This window comes from Maylandia zebra, linkage group LG17 (genome assembly GCF_041146795.1).
Source record: "Maylandia zebra isolate NMK-2024a linkage group LG17, Mzebra_GT3a, whole genome shotgun sequence".
NCBI classification, from domain to species: domain Eukaryota; kingdom Metazoa; phylum Chordata; class Actinopteri; order Cichliformes; family Cichlidae; genus Maylandia; species Maylandia zebra.
This window is the reverse complement of record NC_135183.1, coordinates 9,508,949-9,530,260: the sequence shown is the minus strand read 5'-3', so window position 1 is coordinate 9,530,260 and position 21,312 is coordinate 9,508,949. Positions and strand designations below refer to the sequence as shown.

Here is a 21,312-nt window from a genome sequence, read left to right as displayed (position 1 = left end):
ATAAGAAATCAAAATATCCATAAAAAAGAAAGCTGAATGTTCAAAGACTATTACAAATAGGGGCAAAATAAAATTTGCGTTAAGCGGTAAATATAAACACGAACTAAATAGCAGTTATCGCCATCGTTCCCATGTGGTTCTTGTTTCTCCCGACTGTTTCAGTGTGACACACACGGCGCATGCTCATTTGTCCATGACTCCTGGCTTACTAGTGAATTTTTTTCAGCATTAGCTAAACTTTGAATAGCTAAAACAACAATTTTCCTTGTGTTGCATGAACACCTAGTCCGTGTATGTGCAGTGCCGCAATATTGGGGCTTTTTATGAAGACAAACAAACTGCGGAAACAGTGTTAGTGCGGCTTTTTGCTGGTGGGTTTGCTAGCTAGCTAAACAACAGAGATTGGTTGTTATCTAACTTACATACATTAAAGTGGACTTCTCAGTCTTTTTTGCAAATAATTAAGCGTTTTTTAATCTTGGAAAAAAATTGCAGTACTGTCTCAACCTCAAGGTAAGCTCTAAATTGTGCTGGCATGGGCATCGCTAAAAGAGTGCTCGGCCGCTTCGGTATTTTTTGACTCGTACAATAATGTGAGTTCAGTCCCGTAAAAGCAGAGAATGGACAGAGACTTGTTGAGGCAATGTCTGACGTATCATGGACAATCCCTGTTCAATACGCTGAAATGTGAACAAACGGAAAATCCAGACTTCCAAGCGGTGGTGTCTGACCTCTGCAAAGCCACGTATGAGAGGTATGTCTGAGTTTATGAGTACCACGGCAGGCAGCTGCAGAATGCCAAAAGTCATAAGTACAGACAAAATGCTAGCGCATCATTATTTTCTCTTAAAGTGTTAGACAAAGATGATATTGCATATAGGTTGTGAATTAAACGCTCTGAAAACAAAGATGAGTGAATATCACAGTCTTATCGCCAGTATAATTTTACTGTTTAAATCTCCTATTGCTCGTCCAGCAGATTTTCAGTTCATAAGCTGACATCTGCCTAGAAATGGTGACGCTAATGAGGAATTTGCAACTTTTGCTCGAAAATTCTCTGGATTTAAAATGACTTATAATTAAATTGCACAAGAAATATGCAGAAAAGGACTTCACCACACCTAACAGCTTTTGAATTTAGGTATTTTCAGTTCCATTGCCAGAGATGTCTAAAATCAAGCACCTAGACATGCAGTCTGACTTTACAGACATTTGTGAAAGAATGAGTCATTATAGGGAGCTCACTGAACACATGTGGGGTACTGCAAGACCATGCCACTCCTGCAGCAAATCAGTTTATAAAATGTTTTCACTCCCAGGTTAGGTAGGAAGCAGACCATATGAACTAGACAGGCAACAAACTTTGACAGGCAGCCATCGAGTCAAGTCACTTTGCAATTGCAATAAAAAACACACTATCAATATTTAGAACTATACATGCAATGTACACTAATAAAGAAATGCAGCCACAGATATAAAATTGCAAAAATACGTGCTATAAATGTAGCTGCACAAAGTGATGAATGACCTCTTTTACATTTCAAATCAAGAAAGTCTGACCTGCAGCAGCCCCTCCACTCTGTTTGCAGTTGTGCTGGGTGCAGTGATTGATGCAGAAGAACTAAATTCATGTGAAACCATTAATTAAACTGGGCATGCAGTGCAGTAACACTTACCAGCGATGTGGAACTTTGTGGAAGTTTGTTAATAACAAATTGTATGACTTACTAAAACTTATAGTTGAAGTATATCAGTATAATTCAGCTTAGGGGGCACAGGGACTTTACTGGATGAGCTGTGAGCCCCACACTGCTCCTGAGTATTCTGTGATCAGCTGCTCATCAATTGCTGAGGCACACTGTGTCAAAAAAAAAAAAATCCCCAACACTCTGCTGACCTGATTACTGCAGGGTTCCAAGTCTCTGACATTAACATCAGTACATGAAAGGCACACCATGAGCTTCATGGCATGGGTTTCCATGGCCGAGCAACACCTGTAGGTGTAATGTGTCAGTGGCGCACTACTTTTGTCCATGTAAGCATATGTTGTTTCCACACATGTTTTTCCCCCCAATCATTTGTGAATGGTGTAGTTAAACTAAAATACCATTGTATGAAAAGAGGTGCAAAAAGTACGCATCGGTTTTTGATAGGGCTGAACGATTATGGAAAATAATCTAATTGCGATTTTTTGCCCCAATATTGCGATTGCGATGCGATATGCGATTATTTTTTAAGGTCTTTGTCTTCTGTATTATTAAACAAAGACAAGCAATACATCATATAGTATGGCCAATACTATATTACATTAATTTTAAACTGTTCTTTCCTGGAAGACAGACCTCTGTTATGATGACATGAGGTGATGCATGAATTGATGACTGACATTTTTATTTAACTTCTTCAATCACAACAGTATATTTGAACATACACAATAGTTTATTTTTAGCTTACAAACATCTGAGCATAAAGTGCTGGCAAGGAACCCTGGTGTAAACATTAAAATGAAAGTCAGTACAATGTGCAGATTGCAGAAATATACATAAAAAAAATCAGTGGCTTTACCACACTCAGTTTTTCGACATCTGTGAACTACTAGACAGTCATTCAATTAAAAAATAATATTAAATAAATAAAACTAATAAATAAAAAATACACACAGCTTACTGATCTCTGCAGTCAGTAACATTACACATAAAGTGCAAACATAATAGCAATTGTATAAACACACAAACACGCCTTTAAAGTTTAAAGGCGTGAAATTGGACGGTCTAGCCTTCTGAATCAGAAGGCTAGTTCTGATTAGCGTCACCGCTGTCTCGGTGGAGTTTAATAAACTCGGCCGTCTGCTTCTTGCTATCTAAAATATAACCAGACACTGGTGTAAATTCTCGACTGTCTCATACTTCTGTTTAATAAGTTTTCTGTTTGACGTTTAGTCAGCTGTGTGAAAACCAAGGAGGAACCCACCCGGGGGATTAATAAAGTTTTATTTTATCTAATCTAATAACTTTAATCTCAGCCAAACCGATTTACTCACGAACAAACAAAACACTGAAAAAAGCCCAACAATAACATTTTTAGGTTGTCTAAGTGACTTATATATTACGTTTAACCCGAGCAGCGAAACTCCGCGGTGATCTGAAAATGATGTGCCGGGAGTTGTGCCGTTCTCGGCCGCATCAGTAACCCTCGAGCTCCCGGCTAGCTGTCGAGCTGGTGGGTAGCAGACGCCTCTGAAAACGTCGAAGCACTTTTGCAAATATGGGATATCTTGATAAACCGAGCAGATATTTGATGTTTACACAACTACTTTCTCGCCTGAAAATATGTTAAAAGTTTATTTTGTGACCCAGAAAGATTAGTATGAGTAATTTTAAAACTTAGTAGCGGCCGCCATTGCTGGAAACTGGAGTTTGGCTGGGCCGCGCTATGAATTCTGGGATATGGTAGTAATTTGGACAGCCTTCGGCGCGTCGCTGTGACGTAATCGGTCTACAAATGCGGCCTCAGGAGGATGCAGCCCATGAATTTGGACATGTCCAGAGTATAATCGCAGCCTTTGCGGTTAGAAAATTGCACTTGATCATGTCGCGATATTATCGCAAATGCGATATATCGTTCAGCCCTAGTTTTTGACTAGCTACTGCAGCTGTCATTGTAGAATAAAAATCAGTAGTGTAATACAATAACTCTCAATGAAGGTCTGTGAACAAAGAGCAGGAGTGTGTATTAATTCAACCTTTTTCTGTTGCATTACTTCATTTTCCTTTGCACCATTATACAAGAATTAGTTTGTCATAGGTGAATTCAGTCCAGCTGATCTTACTGATCTTTCTTTTGTTGTTGTTCTGTGCAGTAGGTGTGAAGAGCAGAGCAACCCACTTGTGGAGCAGTTCATTGCCAGGAAGGCTGACATCCTGTTCAGTCCAGTATGGAGAACCGCTGGTCTTCGAGGAGAGGAGCACGAGGAGGAGGAGGCTGTAGGTGTGTGTTGTTCATTCTTGTGCGTGTAAATGAAGATGAGTATGACTTGCACATAGGCCCTATCTGATGTTGAGAAAAGTGTCTGTATTTTGTGACACACTGCATCAGATCTGTCTTCGCTCTTTCAGAGCCCTATGCAGTCATGCCACCGATGGAGGTATTCATGGAGGTGTCGTATGAGGAGAGGCGATCCATGATTTACCGGGATTTGGAAAGAGGAGACATTGTGGTGGGGAGGATCAACAACATTAGAGAATACGGCTTCTTTCTCACTCTGTTTTGCACAGCAGGAGGTCTGAAAAGAGACATTGAGGACTTAGAGTTGTCGGTAGGTCAACAAGTTCAGTTCAGTTCCTTTTGAATGTCATTGAGTTATGTCATAAATCATCACTGTAGAAGCTGAAAATTTGGGACTGTTGGCTAGTTGTTGATGAAAAACCGGCTGTGTAGCTCTGGGAATACCCGAGTGACTGCCAGTTCTTTCTTTGCGTGGAGTTTACATAAGAATACAGTCATGCTTAAAATTCATGTTATGAGTCCATGTGATGATATCTGTGCTGTAATCGTCATTTAGTCTTGTGCTTTACGGGACGTACAGGAGTGGCAGTTCCAAAAGAGTTCTGCTTTTCATCTTCATGTCTGTTGTAAAAAAAAAACACCTGCATATTTGTCATCAAGCCACCTCAACTGAGGTATTACAAGTGAAAAAATTCCTCAACAGAAAGCTTCTTGGAGAGTTTCTGTTGTCAGACTGTAAATGGTGCAAATGTTGTGTAATTAAATTTGCTGTTCTGTCCACCTGAACTAAATCGGCCATCCACCTTGCATTTTACTATTGTTTCATAAAGGCACATCTTTCTTCACCCTTCAGGCTCTGTGTCATGTCAGAGAAATTCCCTCCACTGGCAGCCATGATGATCCCCTGGCGTACTACCAGATTGGGGACTTCATCAGAGGTTTGTGTCTAACACAACCAGAACACTGAGGTCCAGAATCATATACTGCAGTTCTTTTCAGGAGCCTTTAAAACATTTTATAACAATAGATTTATCAGACAGACAAAACCTGCATAAAGTATATTAATCTAGCTAATACCTTCATTCCACGGAAAATTGGCCTATGATAGTATCTTTTTCCATTTGAGGCTTTTTTGTGTCTCAACACAACCTATATCTTAAAGTTTTAGTCTTTTATCCTATTTTAATTTTCAGGTTTGCAGTGCAGTTATAATCATAGAAATGCTTGCTGCTTTTTGAACTCCATAGTGCTGCTTCGCAGTACTGTAATGGGATATGTAAAGAATGATGGTCTGATCTTTTCTTATTCTGTAGCTGGAGTGAAAGATATTGATCGCTACCAGGAGAAAATCACAGTGTCGCTCCATCAGGCCTGTCTTTCTCCGAGCTTGGAGCACATCAAACTTGGTGTCATTACCAAGGAGGAGCTGCCTGTTCATTACAGGTAAAGAAACACAACACGGATTGCTGAAAGAAGAAAAACAAACCTGCTTAGCTAGTTCGAGTGAATACTGTTGCATAGCATTGCATTAAGAAATGTCACACAAGCATTTGAACTAGTGTTTCATATCAAGCTTCAGTTGATTGTAACTGCAGCAGACCATCTGTATTCGCAGTCACTGCTCATGTAAAATGTAAAGTTTGGTGATTGAATTTTTCTTTTTTATATTCATGCTTTTTTTCAAGAATATGATGTATTTTGTTACACAAATGAGCGGGCTGATATGTAGCCTGAGCTTTTATATAAAAGCTTAATCTGATATAAATATGTATTAATGCATTAACGTGTGGTTGCAGTGACTGCTCTCTCCTTAGTCGTAGTGTTCAGGCAGCCACTGACTCCAGTGAGACATATGAGCGTATACTGACAGGTTGTCATGGATACCACAACCCCTCTGTAGTGGACTACTTGCTGGAAAAGGTGGGAATTAGTGATACCCACCCACCGTCAATGATGCGAGGACTGCAGAGGTAAACATTTAGTTGGTGCGATTACACAGTAATTCCCCTAATTTCATACAAATTTGCAAGAAGATTCATGCAATAATGGAAGTTTGGACATCTAGCAAGGCTGTTGAATAGTGTGGTGTCTGTGGTTCTTTTCTCCACAGTAAACTTTTCCAAGCAGAGGATTTTGCTTCTGCAATCAGGAAGAAACAGTCTGCATCCTGGGCCTTAAAGTGGTAATGTATTAGCTATCAACTTTGACCACAGAAAATGGATGGGATGTTGCATCATTTTGTTTTTGGACCACTTATTCCCCCTGGCTTAGACTTCACAATAATACAAACCTGACTTTTGCTTGTGTGTTTTTCAAGTGTCCGTGCAGGGGTGGACCACTTCAAACATGGTCGCCATGTGGAAGCCATGAATGAATACAACAAAGCCTTGGAAATAGACATTAGTAATGTAGAAGCACTGGTGGCACGTGGAGCTCTGTGAGTCTGCTTTCAGTTCAAATGATGAGAACTGTTGTTTGTATAATTCTGTCCTTGTTTGAGATATTCCCTCGTCTTTCATGACCCTGTAAACACCTAACTGGTTTAAATTACAAGAAATATATACAGTGTTTACAATAGTTTATTTATTGGATGCATCAAGACATTTTAAACGACTTTGGTAAGTTTCCTCATACCATTTCCCATACCAGAATGGAATGAGGAACAGTAATTAAGACACCACACATGGTCCTGTACTATTGTCGTAGCTCTTTGGAATGAAAAGTTGCTTTTGGCTTAGTACCTGGTAAACACACATGACACTTGTTACCGAAACCTGGCATAGTCCTGAAAATGAGATCAATCTTATCGTCTTTTTTGTGCTTCTTTCACTTTGTACACAGGTATGCTAACAAAGGCAGCATCATGAAGGCAATAACAGATTTTGAACGAGCTCTGGAGAACTGTCCTGATCACCGCAACGCCAAGAAGTATCTGTGTCAGACACTAGTGGAGAGAGGAAAACAGTAAGTACTGCTTCACTTAGTAGGCAGATGTGAAATGAGAGCTTACAGTTCAGTCGTGATCTACTAGTTGAAAGACTCAGATCAGAGAGAAGTTTAAGAATGTTAATGAGAAGCTGCCAGCTCCACCACATTTTTCTTGTTACAGTGCACAATGGGCCTGATATGTCAGTATGCAAATACTATTGATTTTAAATCCAGGTATGAAGAGCAATGTGCAAGGTAACTACAGACAGAACAACTTTGATTTTTCCCAAGGAGGAAACGAAGCTTTCTCTGGCCTGCTCCTTTTTCCCTGTTTAACCATTTCACAGCCTGATTATGGTGCACTGCTAGTGTTTATGAATAGAAGCTGCATAGAAGGACGAAGTTAGAAAAAGGTTCACAGGCTATTCTGAAACAGGTGAGCGAGCATCAGCTCAGCTGCTTTGTTCCCGTGAAAAAGGGAGAAACATGTAAATAACATGTATTATTTTTCTTTGGCTCTCGGAGGAGGCGGACGCACTTTTTCTCCTCTCCCTTATCTTCCCTGCTAGTTCTTATGTCCTTGTCTAGTCTCGTGTCTTTTTTGTATTACTTTCCCTGGAACACTCTCTCACAGTCTGTGTCTAAAACCTAAAAGAGAATTATGGATTTGATCAACTGGTCTCTGAATGCTATTGACACCCTTTAACGAGAGGCTCGGGAGAACCCGAGTGCCCTGGAGGGACTTTCCCTGCCGGATACACGATGGACGGGTGGCAGAGGATCGTGTGCCTGGCGGGACTGTCGATCGAGGACGCTGAAGATATCTACCTATTCAGAACCATGATAACAGGCTTCTTGCTGATCGGAGCTGGCTTGGCCCGGGCTTATCGGAGAATTAAGAGAGCGGAACCGGCTGTTCAAACCTCCACAAGGCTGCCCGCTGGGATTGGAACGACAGGTGCGACTTCTCAGAAAGGGCTCACTGAAGGCAGCATGGTTAAGAGCTCGGAGGCGCTTACGACTGCAGTGAATGCTCAGAATAACACCTTTGAGCGTATGTATGTTGGATTACATCAGGAAAGAATCAACTCAGAACAACATCTCTGGGCGGAGCTGGATTACACCTCGGATCAGTTGGCTGCGCTCGTGAGGTCTCAGAATCTGCTATGTGAGCAAAAAGAGTGACAAGACCACAGAATCGACGGCTAATAACATCACGGAGAAGCTCGCAGCTATTAACGGGAGATTGAGGGACCAGTGTCGGAGTGTTAAAAAACAGCTTGAAATTCTCAATTACCATCATAACCCGGCTACCCCACAACTCCCTGATAACGACTGTGTTGAGTCTGTTCCTTCCCATTCCCTACAAGGCCACCTGGGTTGACTGGAAGACTGTTTACTTAGCCTGGCAGGGCGAAGGACACTGTCTCAGCTGAACTATTGACATGCACACATACATATACTGATACTGATAAGCACTCACTGACGCATCACCCTCCCTACCCCGGATCCAACGCCACCTCCAACGCTTACCTCCCCCATGATGTGGACATCGGGTCAGCTGGAGGCGCAGTCGAAAGATTGTAGCGGTCCCAGATCAGATGTACACACTGGAACTCTTTCCCATGTTGCTTGTCTGTGTTTATTGTGTTATGGTGTGTTGATACCTGTGCATTCCTGTATTATCCTTTTGTGTTGCACATTTCAATGTTTTTTTTCCTCGCTACCTGGCCTGACCTGTCTCCCCAATGTGATGTTTGTATTGTATGTATGGTCGGCAAGGTCTGTCATCTTGGTTGTGGGCAAAAGACCATCTCAAGGCTATCTCATCTCATCTCATCTCATCTCTCATTATCATTTACTCAAAGGATGTTTGTTTGTGCTTGCAGGCTTGAGGAACAGGAAAAGCTAGTAACAGCTGAGGGATTGTACAGAAGAGCTCTAGCTTTAGATGGCTCAAATCCTGAGGCACAGGAAGCCCTGCACAAGATCACAGACACTATACAGGTGAGCGGACACAACATACACACACACATGCATACACACACACACATGCACGCGTGCCTGAGGGGTTCAAAAAAGTTGTCAGGTATGCAGTGTGTGTATTTTAGGCTTAACTATTAAAGCAGATACAGAAATAATGGTCCCATCAAAGTTTAATTTTAAAATGGTGTTATTTCTGTGTGACTTCAGAAAAATTAATAAAAAAGGTGGAAAAAATGAGCAGCTGCTTGTTGCTCTGACAACACAGAGAAAGGGATGGTATGAGGACAGATTAGTTTCTTGTAAAATTAGTTGACAAGTTCCCAGAACTGTATTTATGTGTGCTCTGCTTACATATGTTTAACATGTTTTTTTTAACAAATATGTGTGGCTCTGTGTACTGACCACGAGAAAACAGGCACACTAAAGTTAGCAGCTAACCGGTGACCACTGGGGACTAAGCAGCTACAGATCCAGATATTTCTGATAGCAGTAAGAATTTTTCCTTGCTCAAAAGAGGCCTTTTGGAGTGTTTACGCACATGATCACAGTAGAATTCAGTTAAAAAAAGAGTCAGTTTTAAGCCCTCGGTATACCTGCTGCATTGGTTGCTTTGTCCTACGCTGGGAATGCCACTGACAGCCACATCCCTTTCTGTTTGCTGTGGCAGTGCACGTAGCTGCTAGTATTAAATGATATCCTGAACAATAGGTGAAAAAACCTCTATATCCGCACTGACAAGGGAAGAGAAGAAGTGAAAACTGGAAGCAAAAGAATTGCTGAGGTTGTTTTTACACAAATAACTTTACATAGAAAAATGTGAGGGAAATCTGTTTGTTTTATGTAACTGAAAAAACAAAAAAACTGTCCAATATATTAGATTTTTAAATCCCCAAATATTAGTCTGGAAAATCCTCTATTGGTTGGGCTGTGCTTTTCACTCCCATCAACTTTATGAAAATGTATTACATTCAAAGACTGAAGAAAGAACTGTGAATATTACAGCATTAGTGGAAACTTGACAGGTCAATTTGAAGTAGTTGGTAAAAACGGGTGTTTGTAGTAATATTAATGAAGGCTGTGTTATATGCAGGTATTTCCCCTAATCATTGTTACTCCCCCTGTGTCCTTGTGTTAGAATGGCTGCTGTGAAAAGACTGTTGTTGACAGATTATCATAAGATTGTCTTACATGAAGCAGTGGATTTCGTGGTTAATCTGAGGCTTGTTAATTAAACACTAAACATTTGCACAACTTTAGCAGCTCAATAAATAAGGAACACCTCCTGTACCACGACAGTGTTAATTTTATACATGCAGGCCTTTGACACTCGTTCAGTGTTGACCTCTGTAACTTTTAATATAGGACATGAATTTAAAAAGGTTTACTAGTTATTAACTTGATTATCAGCAGTTTTAACTTAAGCCTTTTGTATGTAAGGTGTAGTATGCCACAACACTGAAAGGGCTAAGGTAAGTCTTTGGTAAGAAATGCATTAATAAAGGTGATTTATAATAGATTGCCTTATAAAATGTTTAATAGTGAAATGGCTCATTATAAAAGACTAACTTGTCAGTTTGTTGACAATCATAGCAAGTCATTTAATTTGCATAGCAAGACAATGAACTTTGATGGTAAAGGTAAAAATAACCTTAAATTTAGGGATAAAAATGAGGGTGAGGCATGTTGTGTGACTTTTGTTTTTTTTTTTTTTTTATTTGGGTGGGGGGGGACTAAAGAATGGTAAATGGCCTGTATTTGTATAGCGCTTTACTTGGTCCTAAGGATCCCAAAGCGCTTTACACTAGGGGTGGGCGATATAAACGATATATACGATAGAAAATACGATATAAATTTGACCAACGATAGAGATTTTGACTATACCGCTCTATCGCGATAGCGCATGTTGATGACGTCATCAAGCTGCGCCTGTTTTGGTCGAAAGCATTGCAGCCATTACAACCATTATCATCTGCAAATTATGCCCGGCGACAGTCATAGCAAAGAGATGAAGCACTTTTGAAATATGGGGAAAGCCAAAAACTGCGCTTCCTCCACTTCCGTAACATTGATCCATTAATGTTGAATTCTCTCGCAGCTGTTCTATTCCCATGTTGTTGCAGTATATTAATAACTAACCTCGTATTGTGGATGAATAATCTCAGTTGTTCTGACTGAAGTTTGGCCCGTGTATAGCATCCTGCTATGCGATTGCATTTGTCCCTGACCACCAGAATCCCTCACATTAACTTTTATCGAGCGGAAAAAAAAGTTGGCGTTCATCCTCCAGCTTCACTGTGCTAATGTTATGCTAACATAGCTGTGTCGCTAGCAATCAGGTAGCACAACATTATATACCAGGTAGTCCAACTTCAGTAACCCTGCAAACACCACTGCTGTTTAGTTTTCTTTCTTCATTTATGTTGGAAGTGGTAGCAGAGCTGTACGTTTGAATTAGTTTCAGAACATGGTATGTCATGTTTAGGTGGAAACTAGCGAGCTAACTTCCTGTTAACTTCTAACTCCGTTGAATTTAATAACTTCTGTTTTCATGGATGCCTGGATGTTAAACTTAATTGTTACACCTGGTAAAGCAGCAACGCTGATGATTTTATTAAAGATGAAAGAGTTTAGACTGTTTTTAACTCTGTGTTCGTTTGACTTTGGGACCTGAAGCGGACGGAGTTTTGGACCCAGATTACTCCGCAAAGCTCCTCACTACGGTAGCCGTAATGCTCTTGACAATCCATCAAGCAGTGCGGCTTACCAAAGTTGTACTAAAACATTTTTTAACAGATTTCTGCAGCCAAAATCGGTTCGAGGTCAGTAGGTCATACATAAGGCACACTCTCGATTTTTGAGAAAATTAAAGGATTTTATGTGTGCCTTATAGTGTGGAAAATACGGTATACAGAAGAAAAGAATATATCGCGATATATATCGTTATCGCACGTGCTTCAAATTATACCGCGATATGGATTTTAGGCCATATCGCCCAGCCCTACTTTACACTATACAAAGTCATCCACCCATTCACACACACATTCGCACACAGAAGGAGAGAGTGAGACAGCAAAGAGTATAACAATAAACAGTAAATGTGTGTGGGTACGCCTGGGTGCTGAAGAAAGACATGAGCTGCTGTCCATGGCGTTGAAACCAGTTTGAGCACATTTCTAAAGTGCATATTATTCATGTAGGAATGTTTTCTTTAAAAAAAAACAAAAAAATGCTATATTTAAAAAAGAAAAAATGCTTTTCTACTTTGCTCCGAGCACTGTGGTTTGTAATACTGATGAACTGTTTTGGTGTGTATGTGTGTGTTCGCAACCCTTGGACTCTGACCCTCTGCCCTCTGACCTTCTGACTGCTGCGGTCTTGTCACCTGCCTCGTGGGGGGGGGGGAATAATCTGCACAATGGCAACAATGACTCCTCTTCTCCTGGATACTTGTGTTCCGTGTCCCGGGTTCAAATACGGTAATGTTGAAACCTTCTCCACATAATTCTGGGACTAATACCGTTTCTTTGCACATCTCTGCTTGCACCTCTGTCCTTCCATCAATCTAAAAAAAAAATTTAAATCTACCCCCACTCTGGGATCATACCACATCATTCTCTATGGTAAATCTGTAACTCATCACACATTTCTCTTCCTGCGATCTGTTTGGTTTGTGACGGTTATGTATGCTCTACAAACCTCTTGATTTTTTTTCTTTCCCTCTCCATACATACTTGCTCTGATGCAAATGGCTGAATAAATGAATGAATGAATGATTGTTGTTTCGGGATTTTTGTGTGGTTTTGGGTCATGGCGTGTATGTCTTTGAATATGTTTCTGTGGACTTTTGGCTGCCTGCCATTGTCATGTCTCGTCTTGCCTCGCCTCACCCGGCGACTAAAGAAATCGATTCGCCTGCGAGAGGAAGCACTGGCTAAGGAACAGGTCAAAACTAAGAGTGGCCAGAGCAGTGCTGAAAAATTACGTAAGATCTTAAAAGAGGAGAAGAGGTAAGCTGACCGATTGATTTATTTACTTAAAGCTAAAAGAAAAGCCACTTCTGTTAAGGACAGCCTCATAATACCCTGTCTGTTTTAGCAGAAAAATATTATCAGTACATGTCTTCTATTTTTCAGGATGAAGAAAAAACGGAAGAGATCATCCTCCTCCTCATCCTCCACTTCTTCAAGGACATCCTCCTCCTCCACATCATCATCGTCCTCTCGCAGGCAGTCTAAAAAGAAGAAAAAGAAAAGGAGGAAATCAGAGCGTGGAAGCAAGCGCCATCGCAGGATCTCCTCAAAGGAGAGCAGGAGAAGCAACGAGGGTAAGAAAGATAGGAATGAGAAAGAGGAGGATGACGAGGTGGAGTGGTATCCCGCACCTTCCAATACCTCAGCTACTTTTCTCAACCAGGTGGGAGGCCTGGGGTTTGGATTGAGGGACGAGGAGCAGGTAGAAGGGAAGGATGCAGATGATAGAAAGAGTTTCAAGCTGTACTCGCTGTCAGCAGCTTCAGAAGAGGAAGAGTCTGACTCCTCACAGAGAGAAAGAAAGGGAAGGGACAGGGAGGAGAGCAGGACGAAGAAAACAAAGAGCAGCCTGAGCAGAAGCCCAGATAGAGAGAAGATTAGGAGCAGGAGTAGAGAAAGGAGGAATAGAAGTAGGGATGGTGACAGGAAGAAAGACAGAAGAAGCAGTGACTCCAAAAGGAGAAGTAGTTTAGATGAAAATTCCAAGCGGAAATTATCCTGCTCGTCAGGAGAGTTGGAGTATTCGGGTCGTAAATCTAGTTACCGACCTGAGCATTCTGGAAATTCCACTTCCAAACACCCAGAGAACAGGAATGACTCATCATCCAGGAACCTCTTTGAAGAGAATAGAGGCAGGCTGGAAGTTCACGGAGCAGATCAGGTGAAAAGAGAGAAGGAAAGTCGAATGGAAGAAGGTACCATTCCAGATCAAGGACACAGTAAAAAAGGAAGTGCTGGAAATCAAAATGAGCAGTGCAGCATGGGGGCCAAAAAGGACCTCCCTGCAAACCTGTTGGATATTTTTAACCAGATTGCTCAGTTTGAGAAGGAAAAAGGAGTGAAACCAAAAAAATAACAAGAGGGTATGATATCCATACAGGTGTTCGGAAAAAAGGTGAAAGTAATATTAGTACCATGAAACTACTCTCTGGACTGCATCAATACTCCTGATCTATGGCCAAATCTGTTGCTCATTGAATGTCACCAGCTATTTTTTTTTTTTTTTTTTTAAAGTTTGTCTTTTTGCAGAAAATGAGCCGTTTTACTTTGAAAGGTTGTTATTCTCTATGTCAGACTGGAATCCTATAATAATTTCCTAGTAACTGTTTGTCAAAATGTCCTGAAATGTTCACCTTGATGGGTTCAAACAGGTTTAACACTTTAAAATAATGCTACAGTAAATTCATATTTTTAAACTGGCAAACAGTACATGTCATATCTAAGCATGAGAATATCAAATTCAGTCCATATTATTACATTATCTTCAGAAGCATCGCCTTTAGAGAATAGTGAACATTTTGACAAGCTGTTGCATAACTTTGCTCTGTAAGCTTGATGATCTGTTCTGTGACGTTCTTTTTGCTGTCAAAGAAGTTGACTGCCTTATATTTACTGCTGTGTGCCATGTTGTACATTCTTTCTGTGGCTTGTTAAACCTCTGTCCAAACAATCCTTAAGACTATACTTAGTGCAGAACTTCCAGCTGTATTCTGACTAATTGTCTCCTGTAATAAAACAAAGTCAGTTGAGTCAGTAAAGCATTTCAAATATCAAACCTGCAAGTCGTTGAAGTCCTTTTCTTCTTCTTCTTCTTCTTTTTTTTTTTTATAGTTGTAATCCAATACATGTCTGCATGTTATCTACAGTGATGAGCACTGTGTTACAGAAATTAGATCAGGTGCAGATATAATCAATTAGATGCAGTGTTGTGGAAAAGTATTTGCCCCCTTCATGGTTTTTTTTCCTTCTACATTTATTGCACTGTAATGTTTCAGATCACCAAACAAATTTTAATATTGGACAAAGATGACCCAGGCCCATTGAATTAAGAAATCACTCAAATAGAACCTCTGACATATGCTTAAAAAATCTCAGAAAATGCAACACATCACACCACTATCTAAAGTCATTCAAGAGCATTTAAGAATCAAAGTCACTGACATTTAAAGGATTACAGACCATTGCTAAGACTTTGTTACTCAAGTGGTGAACAGTAGTGAATCTTTCCAGGAGTGGCCAGCCTACCAAAATTACAACATCAACAGCATACCCAGAACAACATCTAAAGAGATGCAGTTGTCACTTGCCTCAATTAAGGTCAGAGTTCATGATTAAACTATAAAAAAGAGGCTGGACAAAAGCCGAAGACTAAAATCACTGCTGAACAAACAGAACACAAAGGTTGATCTCACATTTGCCAGAAGACATCAAGACCTATAGGAAAACATTCTGTGGACTGATGAGACAAAAGCTGAACCTTTTAGAAGGTCTGAGTCCCGTTACAGCTGGCTCGAAAAATACGTTGGTGGTAGTGTGATGGTCTGGGGTTGCTTTGCTTCTTCAGGGTCTGGATGACTTGCTGCAATTCTGCTCTCTACCAGAAAATCTTGAAGGAGAATCTCCTACCATGAGTATGTGCCCTGGGCCTCAGGCTCACTTGGGTTAAGCAGCTGGATAATGATCTGAAACACAACAGCAAGTCCAGCAATTTAAAAAAAATAAGAATGTTTTGGCTTAGTCCAAGTTTAGTATGATTGATATGCTTTGTGACATTAAACAGCCCATTCATGCTGGAAAACCCTCCAGTGTCGCTGAATTAAAACAATTTCCAATTATCACAAACATTTGATTGCATTTCTTCCTGCCAGTGGTAGCACAACCAGTTTATTAGGTCTTGGAGGAATTAATTTTTTGCATAAGGTCAAATAGATTTGGAAAGAAAAATTTTGCATTTGCTCAGGATATCTTTGTCTTATATTTTACGTTCATGATCTGAAACATCAGATCAACAAATAAGTGTGGAAAAACAAAGGGAAAAAGTAAGAAATTCTGTAGGGGGAAATACTTTTTCAGAGCACTGTAAATGTATAAGCATCACCTGATCTCACTGTTAGATGAAACCTTGAAAGGTCTCATCCTCACAAAAAAAAAAGTCAATGACTTTCAAAATGTTCCACTGGGCTTTGTCTTCCACAGGACTCCCAAAACATTGAGAACTCATCAATTCAATACAACGATTTTAAATCGAGGTCAAATCAGACTTGGGGAGGCTGTGTTTGGGGATAAATTTAAAAAGCCACTTTATAATCACACAGTCAAGGGTATCCATATCACTGTAATGTTAGAACTGTTGATATATTGAGAGTATCAAAGAGCTTATTAAAATCTGAATCAGCTTTATTGACCAGGTATGTATATACATACATTACTATTGCTTTGCTTTTTCTGCCTATTTTCATGATGTAAATGCAGCGGTGCAGAAAACCTTTAAACTTGGTGAAAATATTCAGCTGTGGGGTTCTTTCAAGTGAGTTGCACTTCTCTCTTCCACAGAGAGAAATACCACTGTATTTGCAGACACATTGCTAACCTCTCCTGGCTCCATAATATGTGTGGAAGAGGATTCATTTTCCACCAACGTATTGATCCTCTACATGCATGGAGGCTACTGTATATGGGCCTGTTTGAAGTTCTGGGAGAGTGTCAGTACTGCAGGCCTGTGTAGCTTTCCATCGACATTCGTGAAACCTCAACTTCATTCAAAAGAATCAGGATAAATCCAAAGGTTGGGAACACATGGCAACATCACAAGAAGCTGATTTAGGATAGAGTCAGAGGGTTTGTTCACCCAAAATCAAAGAGTACAAACTGTGACTCTATTCTTACAATCTTAGTAATATCAAAGACCTTCCTCATGGTCATAAAACATTGTATTCATCGGCATTTAAAGTTTGTGCGTTAAACCAAAGTGATCAAAGTCATGGAAAGCTTCCTAATAAGTAATTAAGTGGGCCTTGAGTGGAGATTTATGTGGAATCACATTTTTAATGATTTGGGCAAAGTTCATACTAAGCTAGAATACCATTGAAAGCATGATAAAGACATGCAAGATCTCAAATATTAAAACACTTTAACTTGTAGGTTTTAAAACAGTAAGATGTTCCATGTAATATTTTACAGTTTTCATCAAGCATTAACAGTAAAGCAACAAATTTTTGGCTGGTTTTGGCTCCATAATTTTCCTCTGGTCATCGAGTGGATCAATAGCCCACACCTTGAGAACGACTAACATGTACTAAAACATCTGATGTGTTCTAGTTATTGAGGTTTGGTTTGGGGTTTGTTTGTTTTTTACTTAACACATTATTACTTCTGTGGTTTTGTCATACAATCTTTAAATTGAGGCAACACTTCCCTAAAAGTCATGCCATGTAACTCACATGAGATTTCATCCTTGAACAAATTAAAGCCAAAGTGGCCTTGTGGCTTATTGGTGCTTTAAGCTACTTGGTGTCACATATTTGATTTAATAACTGGACACACACGCACACTCTTTGGTGGCTGTGGGACCAGCCGTGCTTCACCCCGTGCCAAAGTAGCTTACTTCGGGCTTAGCTGCCAGCCTCCTGCTTCCCTCCTCCATCATTACTGGTCCCATCATCAGTGATGCAGTGGAGAATGCTGTACACCCCAGTCTATCTTGTTAGGGCAGATTAGCCACTAATATACAGGCAGAAAAGAAGCCTCTTCATTTAATGCTGTTCACCACACACTCCTGATCCTGTCCTTCCTCCCCTCAGATGCCTGACATCTTAATATTATAAATACTGAATACAGGAGATCTCGCTAAGTGCTCACTCGGTGGGTCATTAGACCCGTAAAGAGCCACTGGAGAGGAGTTTTTGGTCTCCGCCAAGACGCCTCACTGAACACATGGATTATTCCATCCTAAAAAATTGTGATAAATGGATTCTCTGGCAGATTATGCTCTTCACTTTCAAATATAACACTGAATGAGGGAGAGCAGATGTCTTTTCAGAACAGCAAAAACATTTAGATTATTTATTTATTTGTTGTTTGGCCAATGAATCCCCGCAATCGTTTCCTTCATCTTGCACACCTTCACTTAATAACATGAATATTTAACACGAGCAAATGGGAAGAGAAAACCTTGTTTATCTTTAGTGAAGACACACTATGTACATGTCTTTCCTCTGCTTTTTACAGCATCATGGAAAAAGAGTAAAACAGATGGTAAAATATTATTAAAATGTCTTTACTACCAGATAGAATGTGACCCTACTTTTCTCATTTTTTTTATTTATTTATTCTATTTATTTCAAGATTTAAGGAGCTTTATTGTCATTCGCATCACATGTTAACATGAGGTGGAACATAATTATGTACACACGGTCCCGGAGTGAAAAGAAACTAAATAATGAAGAAACAGAATTTTTTTTTTAAGTAATAAAGAAATGGTTGTTTTTGTTTGTTTGTTTGTTTGTTTGTTTTTTAACAAACAGGAATGACAAGTAATAAAACAATACAATAAATAATACTATAAGTAGAGTGAAACAACCTGAGTACCAGTATGGAGTATGGGTTTAGAGTGTAGGTATAAATATAGGTGTAAATACTTTAGCAGCAAAGGGCATGATGACCAGCACTGATAAAGTGACAGTGTCATTAAGTGTCAGCAGTTAAGGGGCTACGATAGCAGTTCTTGTCCATTTATGTATTGCGAAAGTCTCACAGCTTCTGGAATGAAGCTGTTTCTCAGTCTGGTGGTTTTGCATTTGATGTTCCCCAATCTCTTGCCTGAGGGGAGCGGGACAAAGAGTGGGTGTGCTGGGTGAGTGGGGCCCTTCATGATACAGGTGGCCCTCTTCCTGCATCTGGAGGTGTATATGTCTGTGACGGTTGGGAGGCTGCCTCCGACAACTCTCTGTGCAGCCTTCACCACCCTCTGTAGAGCTTTCTCTCTGCACAGTTATTTATTTTCAACATAAGTAAACAACATATTGCATGTCTTTAAATAATATTTCAATAATTCCCGGCTGGTTAATGCATCCTAAGATGGCAAATTATCCACCAGTCAAAATGCACATGAGATTACTTTCAATTATAATCTCAGTTCTTAATAAAAATACTTAAAGAAGGCATCGACCTACTGATTCCTCCTGGAATGTCTCTCTTTTAAAAGGGGACTTGTTTTTTTTACTCTTTAACTCTTAAAGCCTACTTTGAGTAAAGACTGTGTGTGCATCAGAAGTTAGTGAGGGTGGTCTCTGCCTACGCAGCTACCCTCAGATAAGCCCAGAAACTATTTTAATGGTCTGCCTATGTTGTTAATGGTATATACTAAGGTGTCTTTATGGTTAGTCATTAGATTTACATTTTGAATAGAAAAAAAAAGTTCTTTATTCATACTTTAAACATTAAACAGTTTAACTGCAGTTCTGCATGTTTCCACTGGAGGGCAGTGGAACACCGCGTTTGTCCACACCAGAGGTTGAATATTTGGAAAGTGCAGGCCGCTGAGCTCTCCATCCATACCGCTGGAAATGCCTGACTTTGTTTGAGTCAAGAATGGCATTTCAAGTAGGACGAATGTGATTTTTGTCTATTGATGTGAGCAAACCTGAAACAAACATTTGCACTTTATAAACAATGTTTCACTTGTTTTTAAAAAACAAACAAACATGTTTTGATTGACATTCATGAAAACCACAAAATATCTAGGTCTTTAAGACATATTTCAGTTGAAGTTTTCTATTTATTTAAATTGTTCCTCTCTGCTTAATTTGATTTTTATGAATTGTAATCCATTTTTAAGAAGACTCGCATTAAATAGATAAATACATAGATTTCTGTTTAAAAGAAAACTTATTTTATTGTTATCTAAGGCTAAAAAATAGTGAAAATTTGGTGTTTGTGAAGCCACAGAATGGCTCAGTTCAGGTATTTAGCAATAAAATGTCTCAATAATGTATCATCTGGTGCTCTGTTTAGGAAATGTGCTTTCCATCCATCCGACTCCATCATCCGTCAGCCATCAGTAAAGGGAACAGATTCACAGCTGATTCTGTGAGACAAACACATGGAGGTCTGCTGTGTTTCAGGCCCAGAGACACCACATCACTGTACTTTTTTTCCCCCCTTTGCAGACCTGAAGGACTTTGTTTCTCCAGGTCATGTCCTGATCCTGCAGTGTTGCAATAAGAGAAAAAGTGTGAAAGAAAAAGAATAGCAGTGGGAGGGGGAGAGGGAGGAAGGCTGCTAGAGGGAAAAGAAAAAGAAGACCTTTAGTCCTTGAAGGTGCGGGTCTCTCACTAGTTCGTGAGGTCAACGGCAGCAGCTGTCCTGCTTGACCGACTCTGATGAAGCTGCAGATTTCTCGCCTTCATGAATCATCCCACTCCCCATTCTCCTCCTCCTCCTCTTCCTCCTGCTCTGCTTTCACCTGGACTTCTTTTCACAAAGAGGGGATTCCTCCTCTTAGGCCTCTTTCTTCAGCACTGAGGCAATCAGACTGTTGAACACGCGGAGGGAGATGAGACATTTTAAATTAGTGTTAGGAGAGGGGGAGACAGAGAGAGGGAGAAGAGGAAAATGACATTTTTCATTTTCTACAATAAAAGGTACTACATTGAATTCTTGGAGCATGACAATACAGAGGAGTAAGTAATGGAATAGGAGCAGACGTGGTGCCTGTGTGTTAGTGGATAATGAGGAATTTAAAGATGTATAGTCCTCTGCTGCCATTCAATCACACTCTCACCCGCTGCTGTCACTGGCCCTCGTCTCAGTGCTGTCACAATACTCCACAGGGACTCAAACTTCTTCTGCTGGAAGACACATTTGTAAAATAATTTCTGGGGCCATTCAACACTGGTCTTTAGGGGGTTTGGGTTATCAGCTAATCAAGAAAATTGGACCCTTGTACTACACTTCTAATGTCCTCCAAGCACTGTATTTATCTGCAGTTTTGACTTTTACAGGAACCGCAGTGGCAGAGTAGACCAGTGCCCTGCAGCCTCCTAACGGGGAGGGTCCTTAAAGAAACTACAAATAAGGGTCATTAAAGGACTGCATGGAAATCAAAAACCACCACAGAAAATCTTTCTCACGGCTCCCCCGTGATGGAAGAGTGTTTGAAAGTGACTGATGATGAGGACTTGGTTCTCCTGTTAGTGATAATATCTTGTGGAATCTTGGAGAAAAGATACAGAAGTATTTTACCATCAAAGAAGTACTGAAAGAGGGCGGTCCTTTGCTTGGGATTCTCCAAAAACATTATGCAAAATATATCAAGTTGGGACTGTCTATCTCTTGAGTTATTGCTACCTAAGACAAAATAGCC

At 40.1% G+C, this 21,312-nt stretch overlaps 1 protein-coding gene across 5 annotated transcripts; it reads left to right on the top strand.

Moving 5' to 3' along the window:
• The first annotated feature begins 171 nt into the window (after positions 1-171).
• ttc14 (tetratricopeptide repeat domain 14) lies at positions 172-14,731 on the top strand. 5 transcript variants are annotated; one of them, XM_014408540.4, is made up of 12 exons: positions 172-371; positions 3,860-3,987; positions 4,116-4,315; positions 4,859-4,943; positions 5,319-5,448; positions 5,820-5,975; positions 6,116-6,187; positions 6,323-6,442; positions 6,847-6,969; positions 8,823-8,940; positions 12,820-12,926; positions 13,053-14,731. In XM_014408540.4, the coding sequence occupies exons 3-12, from the start codon at positions 4,130-4,132 to the stop codon at positions 14,023-14,025; spliced, it is 2,070 nt and encodes a 689-aa protein (XP_014264026.2). In that variant the 5' UTR covers positions 172-371; positions 3,860-3,987; positions 4,116-4,129; the 3' UTR covers positions 14,026-14,731. The 5 variants fall into 5 exon arrangements, 4 of the variants coding, with proteins under 4 accessions (XP_014264026.2, XP_076731597.1, XP_076731596.1 ...); XM_076875482.1 differs by having other exon boundaries at positions 172-513; XM_076875481.1 differs by having other exon boundaries at positions 172-754; positions 3,863-3,987.
• The last annotated feature ends 6,581 nt before the right edge of the window (positions 14,732-21,312 follow it).